The 17948-nt window shown below is 38.7% G+C and overlaps 2 protein-coding genes across 2 annotated transcripts in view; one reads left to right on the top strand and one right to left on the bottom strand.

The window, feature by feature from the left end:
• The window catches only part of LOC141438397 (uncharacterized), a gene marked incomplete in the record, with an annotated part of 108557 nt that extends 100239 nt beyond the window's left edge, over positions 1-8318 (top strand). The window contains 2 exon segments of the mRNA XM_074102258.1: positions 1938-2177; positions 5186-8318. Of these exon segments, the coding sequence (XP_073958359.1) occupies positions 1938-2177; positions 5186-5301 (356 nt within the window).
• Positions 8319-8343: 25 nt separating this feature from the next.
• LOC141438398 (putative serine protease K12H4.7) lies at positions 8344-11184 on the bottom strand. Its single transcript, XM_074102259.1, has 2 exons — positions 9635-11184; positions 8344-8389 (listed from the first exon to the last, which is right to left on the bottom strand). Exon 1 carries the CDS (start codon positions 11176-11178, stop codon positions 9790-9792), a length of 1389 nt encoding a protein of 462 aa, XP_073958360.1. The 5' UTR covers positions 11179-11184; the 3' UTR covers positions 8344-8389; positions 9635-9789.
• Positions 11185-17948: the final 6764 nt, after the last annotated feature.

Genomic DNA, 17948 nt, shown 5'->3' with positions numbered 1-17948 from the left:
GGGTGAGCAAGGAAATTCTTTTAGTTCATTAGTAAAGTGTAAACATATTATTATCTTCGTCCTCGACCGTCCCATTCAGGTACATCAACTATCAAAACATCACTCACCATAGTGTCAGGACCACACTTCACCTTGGCTCGCGCACTCCCGAACACTACGTTTCAATTCTCGAACTCTTAACCTTAAACAATGCCTCCGTGTCGCAAACAGCTGACATTTGGAGCTATCCTTGATATTTGCCAGCGGTATTTGGAACGCAGTCGGCTTAGGGTTGATATTCTTCCTGACTTACCGTGTTTAAAGGTGTCGAGTAAATAGGTGTTTAGGAAAAGTTGAAAACCATTTTTTTTACATGAAACTGACCCTGATTGGCGCCTATCTCGCCTGTATAACTCATTCTTTCTGTGGAAGCCACAAAACTATGTAATTATAAATTATTATATAAGAATAGTAGATTAGAGCTAATTCTACAAAACCGTAATGTTGAAAATAGCCTGAATGGCTTCGAGAAAAGTATGCTACGGCCGTGCCTTTGTTTTTGTTTTGCTCTACTTGCCGGGGGCACTACCGTGCCCCCAGAATCGATTTTAAAAATCTATATGATGGTAACTCAAAAAACGTGTGTGTTTAATGTCGATAGTTTTATTTTCTATTGTATTATTTTGTCGGCATAGTTTACATATATATTCGTGCAAAATTACAGCTTTCTAGCATTGATAGTCCCTGAGCAAAGCCGCGGACGGACAGACAGACAGACAGACATGGCGGAACTATAAGGGTTTTTGCCATTTTGGCTCCGGAACCCTAAAAAGTAACGATATGATTAGGATTTTTACTAAAGAGAATGCAAACGATGACATTTCTATTTCTCTTGTTATAAGTTCAAGAGTGATAGGGTGATAGCCAAGCACTTGCCTAACTGAATTCGAATATACCTAGCAATATATAATAGATTGACGTATAAAACTAAACGGAAGAATTAAAGTCTAGGCGCGACCTGATGTGACTGTTATTATTTCTATCCTTAACGCGTCCAACCAAAATAAACAATTTTGTATACTTTTGTGAAACATCTTAGAATACCAAGACTATATTTATCAACAGATGTATTTTACCAACCTAATAAATTGCAGGTCATAGGACATAGACACACGGCACGCACGCCGTATGGTCAAAGCCTGTGGACAACTAGTTTAATCGCTTTTCATGTTCAATGTACCTTGCTCCGTGCACATTCGTGCATGTTCGCGGCTTTAGGACAGTTCTGATAAGACATTAATTTCTGTTTATCTGGTTCTACGAACATCGTCTTGTCACGTGGTTCAGATCGGCGAGTCGAAGGAAATCGTAGATCTAGCTAGGGTCTTTGGCCTTATACCACGAGAACGTGTTTCTATTTCAAATTGACCAGGTTTTTACTAGATTTTCTATTATACTTCATTGCGAACTAAACCATTATTTTATTTTATTTATTTGGGGCATCGACAGCAATGCAGTACATTATAATAGGTAGGACTTATAGGTACTAAACAGAAAGCCAATAACATCATCAATCAAGCGAATCATACCTACTTAAAACTAACACAGACACAACAAATTATTGTTAGTGAATGAGTCCACATACCTTATTTAGTTTAAAGGCCTCTGCGGCCTACCTACTCACAGAATGAACGTTTTGATTTTTGATTGTGCTAAAACTCTTTTAGGATTCTTAATAAGCAACTTTGCGATTTCCATCCGTGTGTCTGTCTGTCCGTCTGCTCATCCGTCTGTGACTTAATTTAGTTTTACAGAATACAATTTTGTTTTATTATGACATAAACAAAACTTAAGAATTTGTCTTAAAAAATTAACCATCTTTGTATCTTCTTTATTTGAACATGGTATAACTAGACTTTGTTAAACGTCTAAATAAACCCATATTTATCAATTTTCAGATGACCCGTACTACTGTGGTCTACGAGCTCGCGTACCTAACTTCGTGAAGGCGAACGGCGTTAAGATACTACCGGCGATGGCAGAGCGTCTTACGCTCAAAGACGCCCCAGTACCCACCAAGCGATTCAGCGTGGCTCACGCCCACCCTGGGCCCTTCCCGCCCCACATGGCCCCTTACGCTCACGCCCCTTTGCCTCCACAAGCCCTCTGGCACGCGCGCTCATACGAAAGCGGAATCGGTGCGTACTCACGACCCCCGAGAAAGGAAAAGCTCATGTACCAATTCTACCCCGACAGGGAACGCCGGCTGCGTCCACTAGTCATCCAACAGCCCCGCTAGTGTACATAAAGACTAACCTCGCACTTTAACATCCTGAAGCAGGCTCTTCGCTCCAGTATTGGTATTTAAACGTCATTTTTCTGTTGCTTAGCTTACTCTACGCCTGGCTGCTTCAGATTGCATCCTCAGTCAAGTAAATCTTGTTTTATTTTGGATTGTTACTCCTAGTATTGTGTTCCTCATCACTGGGTGGCAACAATTTTAATTTTTCTTTCCTTTCATGTTTCTGTGGGAGCACCTATTAGACCTTCTGGTATATAAAGGTACTTTTCTCTGAGCATCTTTACTCTTTTGTTTTTTGTTACTATTGTTAATGTGTTGTTCTGATTAATAATTTAATTTGCACATCTGTAAGGTTTCTTTGTTTTATAATTAAAATACCACAAACGGGATTTATCACGCTAAACACACGAGTAATATTTACCTCAACGTTTCGACCACATTACAGTGGCCGTGGTCACGAGTAAGCTGAAGTCTGGGGTGTTAAATCACGTCAACGTCAACGTCATTTTTCTTCAAGAATGGTGCATGAAGCAGTTATTTATTTATTTACAAATATATTTTTTTTATCTCAAGTGCTTCACGCACCATTCTTGAAGAGAAATGACGTGACTTAACACCCACGGCCACTGTAATGTGGTCGAAACGGCAAGGTAAATATTAAGTACTCGTGTATTTAGCGTGTTATGTCCCGTTTGAGGTATTTTAATCATGAGTGATAATCACGAAAGTTCTTTGCTTTAATTTGATATTAATTAGATTTTGGTAAAATATATTAATTATAATAGCAATCATTTGTATTTAATTTGTCTGTATAGCATAGCCTAACATCAATAATTATATCAAGCTTTTGGCAACGCGTGCGATTGGTATCGATTCCCATTTTTGTTTGCTTGTTAACGTTCATTTTATCCGTAAAATGTGTTAGAAAACAATTTTCTTCTTAATTTTCCTTTGCTTAGTTATTTAACGAAAAGTGACAGATACATAAATAAAAGTTACATAGTATAATAGGTATGGTCAATAAGGTAAACGTCCTACTGCCCGACACCCTAATGTCACCTCTATACAGAGTGTAACATTTATATCGGTCAGTATGGGAAAGTCTGAAACTATAAGACATACGAAGATCCGCTCTTAGGAACCATGTCATCGATTTTAATAACAAGGAAAACTGCATCCATACATTTTCAAAAACTTGTACTCAGCTCGGGAATCGAACCCGGATGTTTTGAAAAATAAAACTTATATTATTAAAGAATATGAAATACAGTGCATTTTATTCATTCTAGATATCGTACTTCATAGTAACATTTATTGCTTATGATCTGCACTACCGATATCGAAATAGAAATAATGTATGTTTTATTTTTCAAAATGACCGAGTTTGATTCCCGAATCGAGTAAGTTTTTTTTGAAATGTATGAATGCAGTTTTTCGTCTTATTAAAATCGAAGACATGGTTCCTAAGAACAGATCTTCGTATTTCTTATAGTTTCAGACTTTCCCATACTGACCGATATGAATGTTACACCCTGTATATTGCTAATGAAATAAAATTAAACATGCCAGCTTTTGGGACAGTGACGAGTACTCGTACGTTTATAACTTTTTATTTTAGTCATAGAGCAAATACTAAATAGGTAGTTAGATGCAGCATTTTAGGGTGAGATCTTAAACTAATAGGCAGACAGATCATAGTGCAAGTGATGCTTTTGCGCAAGTCTCAACCCCAAAACTAATTTAGTTTTAACTTTCGTTCCGCATAGGCGCAAGATTTATTTTCGACGACTATGTTGCATGGACATGAATATGAGCACAGACATTAACACTTGATATTTGACACTTACTTAGATTTTGATTTGTAGATGAGGTATCGGTCGCATTTTAATCTATTTCATTCAATATTCACCTGTTTGACGAGATATTTTACAATATAAATCTCTCGTCATTTAAAAACTCTTAATTAAATAAATTTACACAATAAAATAAATATTATTTGCTTTATATTTACTCTGTGTCCTACATTATATATATTTACTTCGTGTTCGTAAACAACTCCCTACGCAAATGTTACGCAAATGCTTATCAACACCAAGTTAATTAGAAATATGTTATTATTTAGTATGTCATCGCCAACAGGTATAATTATTGTGATGTTAACAGGAAATAGATTTAAATGTGACATGGTCTCTATCCGATACGTCAAAAAGGAAGCAGAAACCGAGCAATAACAAAATACTAGACACTTGTAACTGTGTAGGTACCTACCTACATGCTTAAGAGAAGTTTCCCTGCCAGCCACGCGGCCGCGTTAGTATTCGTTTGGGATATTGCTGTCTTTATCTCTCGTGCATAAGCGCTCGCAGCCGTCCCCCCCATGCCTTCCGCAATGACGTCCGTAATTTATATCGAGATAGCTGTAGGCTTTTCAAGATTTGGGCGGTTGAATTTTGGGTTTCGTTGTCCTCATATTATACGAAAAGTATAGCACAGAAATCAATGATATTTTACAATCAAGATGTTCATTATGTTTTCTATGCCTGTGGTTTTTTCGATTTTTGTAAAAAATATTTATTAGTCTGTAATTCTCGTGCAAAGTTGACATCTTTTTTTTGACGACTTGAGCTCCTGTAATTCCGATATTACACAATTATATGAAAATCTGAAAAACCACTGGCATAGATAATTACGTCTACTTACAAAATTTCATCTATTTCTGTTGCCTAGTTTTCAAATGAGACCGGGACTACGTTTGTATGGAGAATGGAACGATGAGACTTCTCTTAAGAGCGAACAGTACCTAGGCACCGGAAGAAGTGTGAATTCACTTTGCTCGTCCCGGATACAGGCCCTGCTAGTTTGTCACGTAGCTGGCACTATAATTAACGACCACAATCCTTACAGATGGAGAGCACTACGATCCATACGCGTTGTACGGCCGCCTTCCTATGCCTGGGCGCGGCTTTCCGCCTTATCCGATGCAACAACAGCAAAAAATGTACATCGAAGACTGGGATTAAATTGCACCTTAACTTAAGACACATTAAATTTTCATTGTATATAGCCTCCTGAAATTACGGAAACTACGGTGTGCATGTTAAAGTTTAGGTAGAAACACACGCGTTGGATATTGTTACATTGATGTCGATGTAGGAAAAGCGTGGCATATATATAAAGCGAAAGCTTATATTTATTGGATACATAGGATTGTGTTATATCAATGTGACTGTATCTCAGATCGATAGTTAGTGTAAATACTCGGTTGTAAAATTGATTGTACAGTAGGGATAATGTTGTACACTTTTCATATTTTGTTGCATTCTTCGTTGATATTCAATGGACACTGAATGCGTCCGCCGCTTGAATTGTTTTTCTTTATAATATAAATTGAAGTTATTGTATTAATATGTTACTGGCCTTTTCTATTGTTTCGAAATTTAAAATAAGATAGAGTTAAAGATAGGTAGATATACCTTCTGCTTAGGTCATTATTGTCAATTACAACGTATCGTAGTTAGATTAAAATATTAAATTAAATATTGTGACTACAATGTATCACTGCCACTATATTTTAATACATTTTGACTTACGAAATGTTTGCTATTTATTTATTAATTGTGTCAATCCTAGTCAAAACTGGGTTGGGAAAACAAGACATTAACTGAGGTGAAATAGTGACTCGCATCGGTGGAAGCTTTGGTTATTTTTTACACAAAGAAAAATGAATACTAGTGATTAGTAAAATTTAAAAAATATAAGACTTGGCAACGTAATTTACAATGTCGACATTTTATGATTTTAATTCAAACACGTTTGAATTTTTTTTATTAAATTACCTACACAATAAAATTATGTTATAATTTTTTACAAATGTTTCTTCTTTTCCTTGTTTCTTTTGTAAATATATTTCCTTTTCTTTATTTTATCGAACTTAGAAATAATATTGTGTAACGTAGAAAAAAAACATACTTAACTTTCATTATTTTTAAATGTTCCAGGTTTTTCATACGTTTCCGCCAATACTCAATATAATCTTATATCAATACCAACTTAGTTTTAAATTATGTTTTAAGTAGTTATTCGATTGATGTAATTTATTATAAGTTTTATACAGTGTACGAATTATTACTATTTAATACGACTAAAAATACCATTAATAAGAATAAAAAATATTAATGTTCTTAATGAAAAGCTTAGGCCTCTGGCGAACTCCTGACAGAATCTAATAATCTTATAACATGCGATACATCGACGTAAACACACGCACTACGTACTTTTATTATTTTCTGGCAAAGTGCGACGTTTCTTTCAATATACTTCCATGCCTAAGTCGTCTCACTAATTAGGTTATACTAGTTTTTCACCTCCGACGCAAAAAGAGGGATGTTATAAGTTTAACCGCTATGTGTGTCTGTCTGTCTGTGGCACTGGCACCGTAGCTCTTAAATGGGTGGATCGATTTGGATGCGGTTTTTTTTGTTTGAAATCAGGTTTTCTAGCAATGGTATGTATGAAAATAACCTAACCTTACCTAACTAACAAAAAGTTGGAAAACCCCCGACATTGTCACTTCAAAGTTCAATATCTCATAAACGGCTGAGCCGATTTTGATAAAACATATCTAAGAACCATCGCTAGAAAAGTTAGTTTCAAATAAAAAAAACCGCATTCAAATCGGTACACCCGTTTAAGAGCTACGGTGCCACAGACAGACCCACAGACACACTTAGCGGTCAAACTTATAACACCCCTCTTTTTGCATCGGGTGTTCAAGACACACAGACACACATAGCGGTCAAACATATAACACCCCTCTCTTTGCATCGGTGTTAAAAACAGGCAGCCTAAAGTCTAGGATTCAAAAAGCTCAAATTTTGTATAGTGGTTCATTATAATGTTGTCAAGGAGTAAAGGACGGATTTAGTGTAACTCGCACAGGATAAGTTCTGAAACGGGGGCTAGGCCACGGCCACGAGGTTAGTTATAGACTAAGGGGCTGTTTCACCATCCATTGATTAGCGTTAACCGACAGTTAAATGTGATGCCGTCTCCGTCTATTCGAACAAAACAAATAGAGACGGCATCACACTTAACCGCCAGTTAACACTAATCAATGGATGGTGAAAGAGCCCCTAAAGCTTGTCAAGTTTCAGCTATAATTAAACACGTCAGTAGATAACAAGAGGGATATTCTGGGATATTTATCACAGGTTCTTCCCCCCTTTCCCTTTCATTGCATTTTTCTGTGGAAGACTCAAAGGATAAGTGACACAGACTGGAAAAGTTGGAAAACCCCGATTTTGTCACTTAAAAGTTCAATATCTCAAAACGGCTGAACCGATTTTGATAAAACATGTCTAAGAACCATCGCTAGAAAACCTGATTTCAATTTAAAAAAAACAGCATTCAAATTGGTCCACCCTTTTAAGAGCTACGGTGCCGCAGACAGACACACAGACAGACACACAGACATACAGACACAGATAGTGGTCAAACTTATAACACCCCTCTTTCGCGTCGGGGGTTAAAAAGTAGGTGCTGATGATCGGAAGAAAGTATGTTGCAATCATGTAAACAGCCCTGTAGATTTAGTGTTCGTAATTTTGTATCCAATAATTTAAGTGCCTTAATCTAAAGCGTCTGCAAAATCACTTGCTTCAAACATTGGAATAGACGTTGTCAGACCTGTACATTGTTTACTTGTAGAATTAATATTTTTTTATTAAACTGAAAATTGTATACCTATTAAAAATTAAAAGTTGCAGGTGCTACTTAGGTTACCATAAAGTATCTTTTAAATGTTTTACGTAATTATACTATTGTAAAGATACTCCTTCTTCGAATTGTCACAACAAAACGAAATGCATTTTCCAAGCATACTGTTATATGTTAAAACTAATCTTAACGTAACGGTAACAATTTCGACATCCTTAGGTTAATTGATATCAACATCCAACTTATATACTGTTACATAGGGTGTTGGTTAATGAGTAACCTAAATTATGTGTATATCGATAAATAAAAAAATATTTTTAAACTTTCTATTTTATTCACATTATTTATCTTGGTTTTGTATGTATGACACTGACTGAAGTTGACCAGCGATTCCTATTAAGAAACAAGAAATGTATGTAGCTCTATTATTATGCGGGATAGAAATAATTTACTGCATTTCTTTGTTAAATTACTAAATAAAGTACTACATTTGTGGTAGCATAGTTTTTAAGATTGGTTTTTGGAGTCTTTTTAGGGTTCCGGAGCCAAAATGGCAAAAACGGAACCCTTATAGTTTCGCCATGTCTGTCTGTCTGTCCGTCCTTCCGCGGCTTAAGGACTATCAATGTTAGAAAGCCGTAACTTTGCACGGATATATATGTAAAATTATGCCGACAAAATGGTACAATAAAAAAATAAAAATAATTTTTTTTAGGGTACCTCCCATAGACGTAAGTGGGGGTGTTTTTTTTTCTCATCCAACCCTATAGAGTGGGGTATCGTTAGATAGGTCTTTTAAAACAATTAGGGGTTTGCTAAGACGATTTTTCGATTCATTGTTTTTTTTGCGAAATATTAAACTTTAAAAGTGCAAAATTTCATTAAAATCGAGCGCCCCCCCCCCCCCTCTAAAATCTAAACCGGTGGGTGGAAAAACTTTAAAAAAATCATGATGGTAGTAGGAAAGTATATCAAACTTTCAAGGAAAACTATAACAGCTAAGTTTGCTTGAGAATTATTAGTAGTTTTATTCTAAATAGCAGCCTAAGGTATAAAATATACCTAAACTTGGAAGATTCCGTATAAAATACGAAATCTTAGAAAGATATTACTTATTTTTTTTGTAATGGCTACGGAACCCTATTTTGGGCGTGTCCGACACGCTCTTGGCCGGTTTTTTGTATTTTTAATTTAACTCCAAATTTTGTTACTTTACGGTCATCCCGTAAAATCCATATCGAAAATACAAACTGAAACATAATTATGTAGATGCGCAGAAAAACCAGAATGAAGAAACCAGCGCTGGGAATCGAACCCAGGTCCCACGTCCAGGTCCAGGTCCAGGTCGATTTTTTTCTGGTTTTTCTGTGCATCTATGTTTCAGTTTGTATTTTCGAAATGGATTTTACGGAACGACCGTAAAAGGAACAAAAATTTGGAGTTGAAATAAAAAATTAAAAAAAGACTCCGAAAATCAATCTTAATTTTATTGCTTAATAGCGACATCTCTTGCCCAGGTGAGCGGTTAGTTCCAATAGAGTGTTGAAAATTTCTCGATGAGGGCTAAAACATAGATTTGGCTAGTGTCGCTGCTTAAGTTATTAAATAAGAAACAAACAAGCTGAGATGTTCACTCACTGTTCAGTGTTAGTGTAGGGGTATGGCACGGAGCACGGAATGCTGAGGACCTGGGTTCGATTCCCAGCGCTAGTCTCTTTTTCTGGTTATTCTGTGTACCTATCTATGTTTCAGTTTATATTTTCGATAGCATAGTTTTTAGCTTATTATCTTATTTACGCAATCCATTTCTTGATGAGAGTCTTAACATATTCTCTGTCGTCCATGAGTGCACTTGGTTCTCCTCTGGATTGACTCAAAATATCACAGTGTGACGTTCCATTCGTCATCCTCACAAGAACAGTTTCTGAGAGATTAGTCAGTACCCCCAGTCTATGCCAAGGGTCCATGTCCCCATGAGTGAAAATAACATTGGTTACGTTTGGTGTAAGTCCACCATAGATAACATTACTTTCTGTCACTCCATCATTCACTCGCTCCTCGTTGAAATCCTCGCCATATATGCCTTGGCATAATTTTATATAAAGATCAACAGGGGTACCATTGCCAAAAGGTTGCTTATTAGAAGTCGTTGTTTGGAAATAGCCAAATTCTGTACAAGACTGATATAACCAAAAAAACATCGCACTCTTTTTGTCCGATTTTTCACCCTCAATAAGCGCCATAAAGTTATAATCATTACAATAGCTGCCATCCTTATAATTTACCCCAAAATGCGTCCAATTATTTTCAGAAAGCTCTTGACAATGTTTTCTTATTGTCTCAGGAGTACCATATTGGGCTTTACTTTGAAAAACTGAGAAGTTCTCCAAGAAAAACAACTGTTGGTTCTCTACAACGAACATATCCGTTTCATCGCAAATGTTCATTTCTCTTTTTAACGTTTCAATTCCACCAGAAGACTTAATTAATTCTGAGTAGTGACTAAACTGTCTTCGTATTCTATTGAGACAGTCAGAGGAGCCGTACTTTTCATAAACATCATTGACAGTTTCAAGATATTCATAAAAGTCCTTCTTTGCCAAAACTGGTCCACTGCTGGACACTGCTGCATCGACCAAATCTGGATAAAGTACTCGCATCCAAGCAGCGAGATTACCTGCATATGAACCACCAACGACTACCACTTTAGACGATTTGAATTCATCAGTAGATTTGATATGTTTAATTAGTTCGGCCAAGTCGGCTAACGCTTGTTTCGCACTCAGGAATTTCAGCCATGATGTGGTTACTGGGTAAACGGGTAAGCTCGCACCGTAATAGCGGTGCTCGGTTGAAAAGAGAGCACCATTTGTATCTCTTGCCAATTGACATGTCAAGAAGCGATCACTCTGTATACTTCTGAAACTTGCTGTCCACTCTCCGTTAATGTATAGGTAAATAGGTCCATTTGGTTTCCAAAGATCAAGTCTCTTGAAATATCTCATCTTCCAGAACTTGTTCCTTGCAACAAAATGGTCAATGGGCTGTTCGATCCATTGCTCCGTGATTTCTGATGCATTATTCTTAGCACTATTGTCATATTTCAGTACATCATTCTCTCTGAATGAACTCAAGCCGTGCGCATACCTTAAACTTAATAGGATAAGTACTATAGGATGCATGTCTGACACAAACTGTGCTCTCGTTCCACACTATCTGCTTTATGTCGACGCCCGTATTTATACATATATATCTCAACCCGTATATATATATATCGCATTTTTGCATTTTATCTCTTTATTTCAGTATTTAGGTATGGGTACTTCAAGGCAAGGACGCCGGGATTAGTATTTAGACTGAAACGTTTATCAATTATCAGATTTGCATTTGACCTGAAAAGCATTTTGCCTGATTTGCACTTAGCCAACAAACATCACAACAGAGACTCATTACTATAAACACGCAGAAAGGAAAGAGTGTCACCCGTAATGTTCACTCAGAATGTTCATTGAGTTCCGTCCGGTGAATTAATTTTTGATAAGTAAATTAAAATGAAGAGTTCAAATGATGAATTTATATCTGTATTTACGCCGCCCGAGCCCGACGTCCTCCACGAAGCACAAATTGTCAGTGACAAACTCCCACCGACTGCTGAAATACGTGAACTATAATATACATACCGTCGGCCTAAATCGCAAACCTCGTAACTCAATCTGACCAAATTTTACAGGAGGCACAAAAAACTGAATTATCAAAAATTTAGCATTTATATATTTGCTAATAGTCTAAGAGGTGGCAGGAATTTTTAAAACGATCATGGAAACGGTTAGACTCATTTTTATGTGTTGTAGAGTGGTCTGCTGATGTGAATAATTTTGGTCTGCCTGCTCTCAGTGGGTGCAACTTTGAGATATAGCTCATCAAAGAGGCTTTATTGTTGCGAAAAAAAAACGATAACAGAAATGGTTAGTTTTAGTACATATTCAAAGTATGGCGTCTCCTCATGTGAAACGAATTGGTCTGCCTGCTCTCAGTGGTTGCATTTCGGAGCTATGACGCGCGCAAGTCGCTTTATTGTTGTGAAAAAAAAACGATAAGGGAAATGGTCAGTTTTGGAACCAATTCCAAGTATGACATCACCGCCGCTGAAACTAGTTGGTCTGCCTGCTCTAAGTGGTTGTATTTCAGAGCTATGATGCTCGCAAGATGCTTAATTGTAAAGAAAATTCAAGGTAATGGTAATCAATAAAATAAATCTCAGAGACCGTTAGTACTAGAAAGCTGTAATTTGGTATAAATTTACCTATCTATCACGCCAACAAAGTGGTAAAATGAAAAATAGTAAAAAAAAATTTTTTTAGGGTACCTCCCATAGACATAAAATGAGGGTGATTTTTTTTTTCTCAACTTACCCTGCATTGTGGGGTATCGTTGGATAGGTCTTTTAAAACCAATGGGGGGTTGCTGAGACGATTTTTCGATTCAGTGATCTGTTTGTGAAATATTCAACTTTAAAGTGAAAACTTTCATCAAAATCGAGCGTCTCCCCCCTCTAAAATCTAAACCGTTGGGTGAAAAAATTCGGAAAAATTAAGGATGGTAGTAAGTATATCAAATTTACAAGAAATATTATAACGACTAAGATTGTTTGAGAATTTGTAGTAGTTCAAGAGTTACTAGCAGCCTAAGGTATAAAACATACCTAAACTTGAAAGATTCCGTACACAATACGAAATCCTTAGAAAAATATTAAGTACTTGATTTTTTCGTAATGGCTACGGAACCCTTTCTTGGGCGTATCCGATACGCTCTTGGCCGGTTTTTAATAATTCACCTTACTTATATAAAATAATGTAATCAGCTTTGGTAACAAAGATGGGGATTTCGTAATCGATTCCTGATTTCACGATTACTTGATTTTTCTTTGTAATCCTCTACTGGGTATCAAATCAAGTGAAACGGTGAATTATCATTTTATATTAAGGAGTCCGTATTCATTTATACAAATATTAGAAGCAACAAAGTCCCACGGCGAATGGCTGAAGTAGAAACGTTTTGGTTTGATGCAACCGGGCTTTGTCTGAGGCCAACACGTGGGCGGCTCTGGGGTGTTGTATGACACCGTGGTCGCTTCATTCTGCACTGGGGGGACTGAGAGGGTTCGGCAGCACCCGGAGCATCAGAGCAGCCCTATTAAGGGTGGTACTGCTCTCTTTGCTTAGCCTTGGAAGGGGCTAGAAAAGGTGTCCTGAAAAAAGCTCACGCCAAACACACGGAAGGTGTAGTGTAACCGCGGCTGCCTTCGCATCTTAAAACACGTGATCGAAATAAAATAAATAATAATAATACTATAAATCAATCGGAAATGAGATTTGGTGCATGGAACGTGCGAACTCTTCTTGATCGTAATGACAACGCCTGCCCAGAGCATAAGACCGCCATTGTAGCTCGGGAACTCTCTCGCTATAATATCGATAGAGCTGCTCTCAGCGAAACACACCTTGCTGATGAGGGTGAGCTGGTGGAGTAAGGTGGCGGGTATACATTCTTCTGGAAAGGACTCGCCTCGACCGAGCCGCGAAGGTCAGGCGTAGGATTTGCGGTTCAAGGATCAACTCATTAAGAAGTTACAAGAGAATCCGGTGCACATCTCGGACCGCGTGATCACTTTGCGCCTTCACCTGGATAACAACTACTACCTTTATGTTATCATGTTGTATGTTGGATAAGCTCCGTGGAGTCACTGTATAGAGAGTGTACGACCTAGGGAGCAGATCCTTTTGTTAGGTGATTTCAATGCCAGAGTCAGACAGGACTTTATTGCATGGCCTAATGTTCTAGGTAGACACGGAGTAGGCAGAATGAACGATAACTGATAGCTGCTACTAAATTTCTGTGCACAATTTCATCTTGCAGTTACAAACGCAATGTTCAGACTTCCCGCTAAGCATTAAAACACGTGGATGCATCCAAGGTCCAAACACGCATCTGATAGATTATGCCATCGTACGCCAAAGGGATGTTTCCCAAGTCCTAATCACCCGTGTCATGCGTGGTGCACACTTCTGGACCGATCATAGGCTTGTTGTGACGAAACTTCGTCTCCGCCTCCATCCTCCTTGCCTTGTATATCTGGTAGAACTAAGCCGACGTCTCTAACCGTTGATAGGCTTACGGATCTCGGGATCAAGGAAAATATACTATGACTCTTGATTGCTGCGTTGCCTCTTTCTAATAAGATCATGGCGATCTTGATGCTGATTGAGGTCTGAAAGTCCAAAACCAAAACACGAGGATTGGATTGATGAGAATGATGGAGTCCTTAGAAAGGCGATTGATAACCGACGTCCTCTACAGCAGCACAGGGGTACCAATTCATACAGTATGGCGAAGATCAAAAGTAGTGACCTGGAGCTACGCAGACTAGCTCGGGAAACAAAAGACAAGTGATGGCAAGACAAAGCTCGCTATTTGCAGTGGCTTGCAAATACTAATCAGCTAGGGAAGTTCTATGGTGAAATTAAAAAGCTAATCGGCACGACTTCACTTGCAAAAGTCCCACTTAAGCCTGTTAGTGGCGAAGGCCTTTTTAAAGGTAAGGAAGAAGTGCTGATGCGATAGGCAGAACATTTCAACTCTCTGCTGAACGTAGATAGGTCGGTTGACCTGGAACACGTTCGCTCAATTTCCCAACTTCCTATTGACATAAAGCTGGACTAGCCGCTGAGACAAAGCAAGGTTGTTCTGCTAAGTATTAAGCAACAAAAAAATAAGCGCGCGGTCGGCATTGATTTTATACCGGATGAACTGCTCAAATACGGCGTTGAGGAATTGCATACGGCCGTATGGGAGCTCTTTCAGCTGATGTGGAGAGAAGAGAGAGTCCCGTCAGCCTTGAAAGTCTTATATAAGAACAAAGGAGTACTTCTCTGATGTAAGTCCCGGGAAAATATTTGCCCGAGTCCTAATGAACCGCCTTAAGGAACTTTCTTAAAAAATATTGCCTGAGACTCAGTTTGGCATTCGACCTAATTCGCGTAACGTGTCCGCACCACCGAAATTGTCACCGCATGAGGTAGGACTCAATGCCACCTACATTGGCCCTGCGCAGCAGCACTTTCGTATTCCGCACACGAATCAGACCATTTGATCCTTCAAAGTTTTCTGAGGCATCTTAGGTAGAAACGGTCTAGCATCGAATGTGCCTGCGATACACCATCCACGCTTCAGCAGAGTACAATAAGTTAGGAACGACCATGGACATGTACACAGAGATTTTTACGACTAGTTTAAGGTCATGCGTACAGAAGAGCTTGAAATCCAATTTATATAATGCTGCAGCTGCAGCTCCGATTTGGCTGTTAATCTGGGCGCTATTTTCTCACTGCGGCAATTACAGGAAAAAGAACAGAGAGCAAAGCCGCCGCATGTGCATCTGCTTCGTCGATCTCGAGAAAACCTTTGATAGTGTCCCTCGAGAAGCTCTATGGGTGATCACAGTAAGATAGGATGCACAGAAAACTTTGTGAGACTTCTCCGACTCCTGCATGACGACATGCAGTGCTGCGTCGCTCTCGAGAGTGAACAATCAAACTTCTTACCCGTTACCTGTGGGGTGAAGCAAGGTTGTGTGCTAGCGCGTGTGGGTGTGAGCTTGACGCCGAGATTAACAGCCGAATCGGAGCTGCAGCTGCAGCATTCGGTAAGTTGGATTTCAAGGTTTTCTGTTCGCATGACCTTAAACTAGTCACAAAGATCTCTGTGTACATGTCCATCGTCCTTCCTAACTTATTGCACTCTGCTGAAGCGTGGACCGCGTATCACAGGCACATCCGCAAGCTAGACCGTTTCCACCTAAGATGCCTCCGAAAAGTTTGAAGGATCAAATGGTCTGATCATGTACGGAATACCGAAGTGCTGCGCAGAGCAAATGTAGGTAGGTGGCATTGAGTCCTACCTCATGCGGCGACCACTTCGGTGGAGCGGACACGTTACGCGAATGTCAGAGCAGCGGGTGACGAAGCGCGTCTTCTGGTCAGAACTTGAGGATGGCAAGCGTAAGCATGGCGGGCAAGTTTTGAGGTATAAGGACGTGCTAAAGAGAACCATGAAAAGTTGCACCATAGTGCCGTCTCAGTGGGAAAACGAGGCCGCTAACCGACAGGAGTGGAGAGCTAAGGTGAAGGCTAAACCTCCACGACTTTGAACTGAGACGGCGCTGTGACTTATAACCAAGCGCGATAATCTGAGAGCCCGACTATCTGCGGCAATCAGTTATAATTATAGTGTAATCAGCTTTGGTAACAAAGATGGGGATTCGTAAACGATTCCTGATTTCACGACGCTTCAACTCCGACTGTGTTTCATGCGCTTGCAAGTGGCACTTAGCCAAACTTCTTAGAGAAGACTTCTTATACAAGTAAGTTGAATTAACAAAAACCGGCCAAGAGCGTATCGGACACGCCCAAAAAAGGGTTCCGTAGCCATTACGAAAAAATCAAGTACTTAATATTTTTCTAAGGATTTCGTATTGTGTACGGAATCTTCCAAGTTTAGGTATGTTTTATACCTTAGGCTGCTAGTAACTCTTGAACTACTACAAATTCTCAAACAATCTTAGTCGTTATAATATTTCTTGTAAATTTGATATACTTACTACCATCCTTAATTTTTCCGAATTTTTTCACCCAACGGTTTAGATTTTAGAGGGGGGAGACGCTCGATTTTGATGAAAGTTTTCACTTTAAAGTTGAATATTTCACAAACAGATCACTGAATCGAAAAATCGTCTTAGCAACTCCCCATTGGTTTTAAAAGACCTATCCAACGATACCCCACAATGCAGGGTTAGTTGAGAAAAAAAAAATCACCCTCATTTTATGTCTATGGGAGGTAACCTAAAAAAATTTTTTTATTCTTTTTTATTTTACCACTTTGTTGGCGTGATAGATAGGTAAATTTATACCAAATTACAGCTTTCTAGTACTAACGGTCTCTGAGATTTATTTTATTGATTACCATTACCTTGAATTTTCTTTACAATTATGCATCTTGCGAGCATCATAGCTCTGAAATACAACCACTTAGAGCCGGCAGACCAACTTGTTTCAGCGGCGGTGATGTCATACTTGGAATTGGTTCCAAAACTGACCATTTCCCTTATCGTTTTTTTTTTCACAACAATAAAGCGACTTGCGCGCGTCATAGCTCCGAAATGCAACCACTGAGAGCAGGCAGACCAATTCGTTTCACATGAGGAGACGCCATACTTTGAATATGTACTAAAACTAACCATTTCTGTTATCGTTTTTTTTCGCAACAATAAAGCCTCTTTGATGAGCTATATCTCAAAGTTGCACCCACTGAGAGCAGGCAGACCAAAATTATTCACATCAGCAGACCACTCTACAACACATAAAAATGAGTCTAGCCGTTTCCATGATCGTTTTAAAAATTCCTGCCACCTCTCAGTCTATAAGTTTTTTTTTTGCATAATTTCAGGCGCGGCGCATTCCGCGCTATATAGGTGCGACTAGGGCTATGAGCACCGCCCGGCATGCACGCTCGCAGTTTCGCTCGAACTAGTCGCGCCGCGTAACGCTACGTGTAGCTGTGACGGGAATTCCCTCGTGAGAATATTAGATTATCTATCATGAAATAGCATGGTCTCGATTTTTGACATAAGTAACATTACACTAACTAACTCATTCTGTTCGAAACCATATTAAGTGCGAGTGCGACAAAAGAATAGATAGGTAATTCGCGATTTACCAATGCCCACTGCACGCGATCTTGTACGATTATTCATTTTGTGACCGTCGGTGATCGTAGGCGCGTCAATTTAAAAATGCCAGTACCCTTAGTGTAAGTTTTCGGTTACAAAATACGTCTCGATCGCGTTCGCGTTAAAATCTCAATTTGTATGGAAACACGAACATCGCAAACGTTCCGC

This window comes from Choristoneura fumiferana, chromosome 18, assembly GCF_025370935.1.
Source record: "Choristoneura fumiferana chromosome 18, NRCan_CFum_1, whole genome shotgun sequence".
Lineage (NCBI taxonomy): Eukaryota > Metazoa > Arthropoda > Insecta > Lepidoptera > Tortricidae > Choristoneura > Choristoneura fumiferana.
This window is presented reverse-complemented; position numbering and strand designations above follow the sequence as displayed.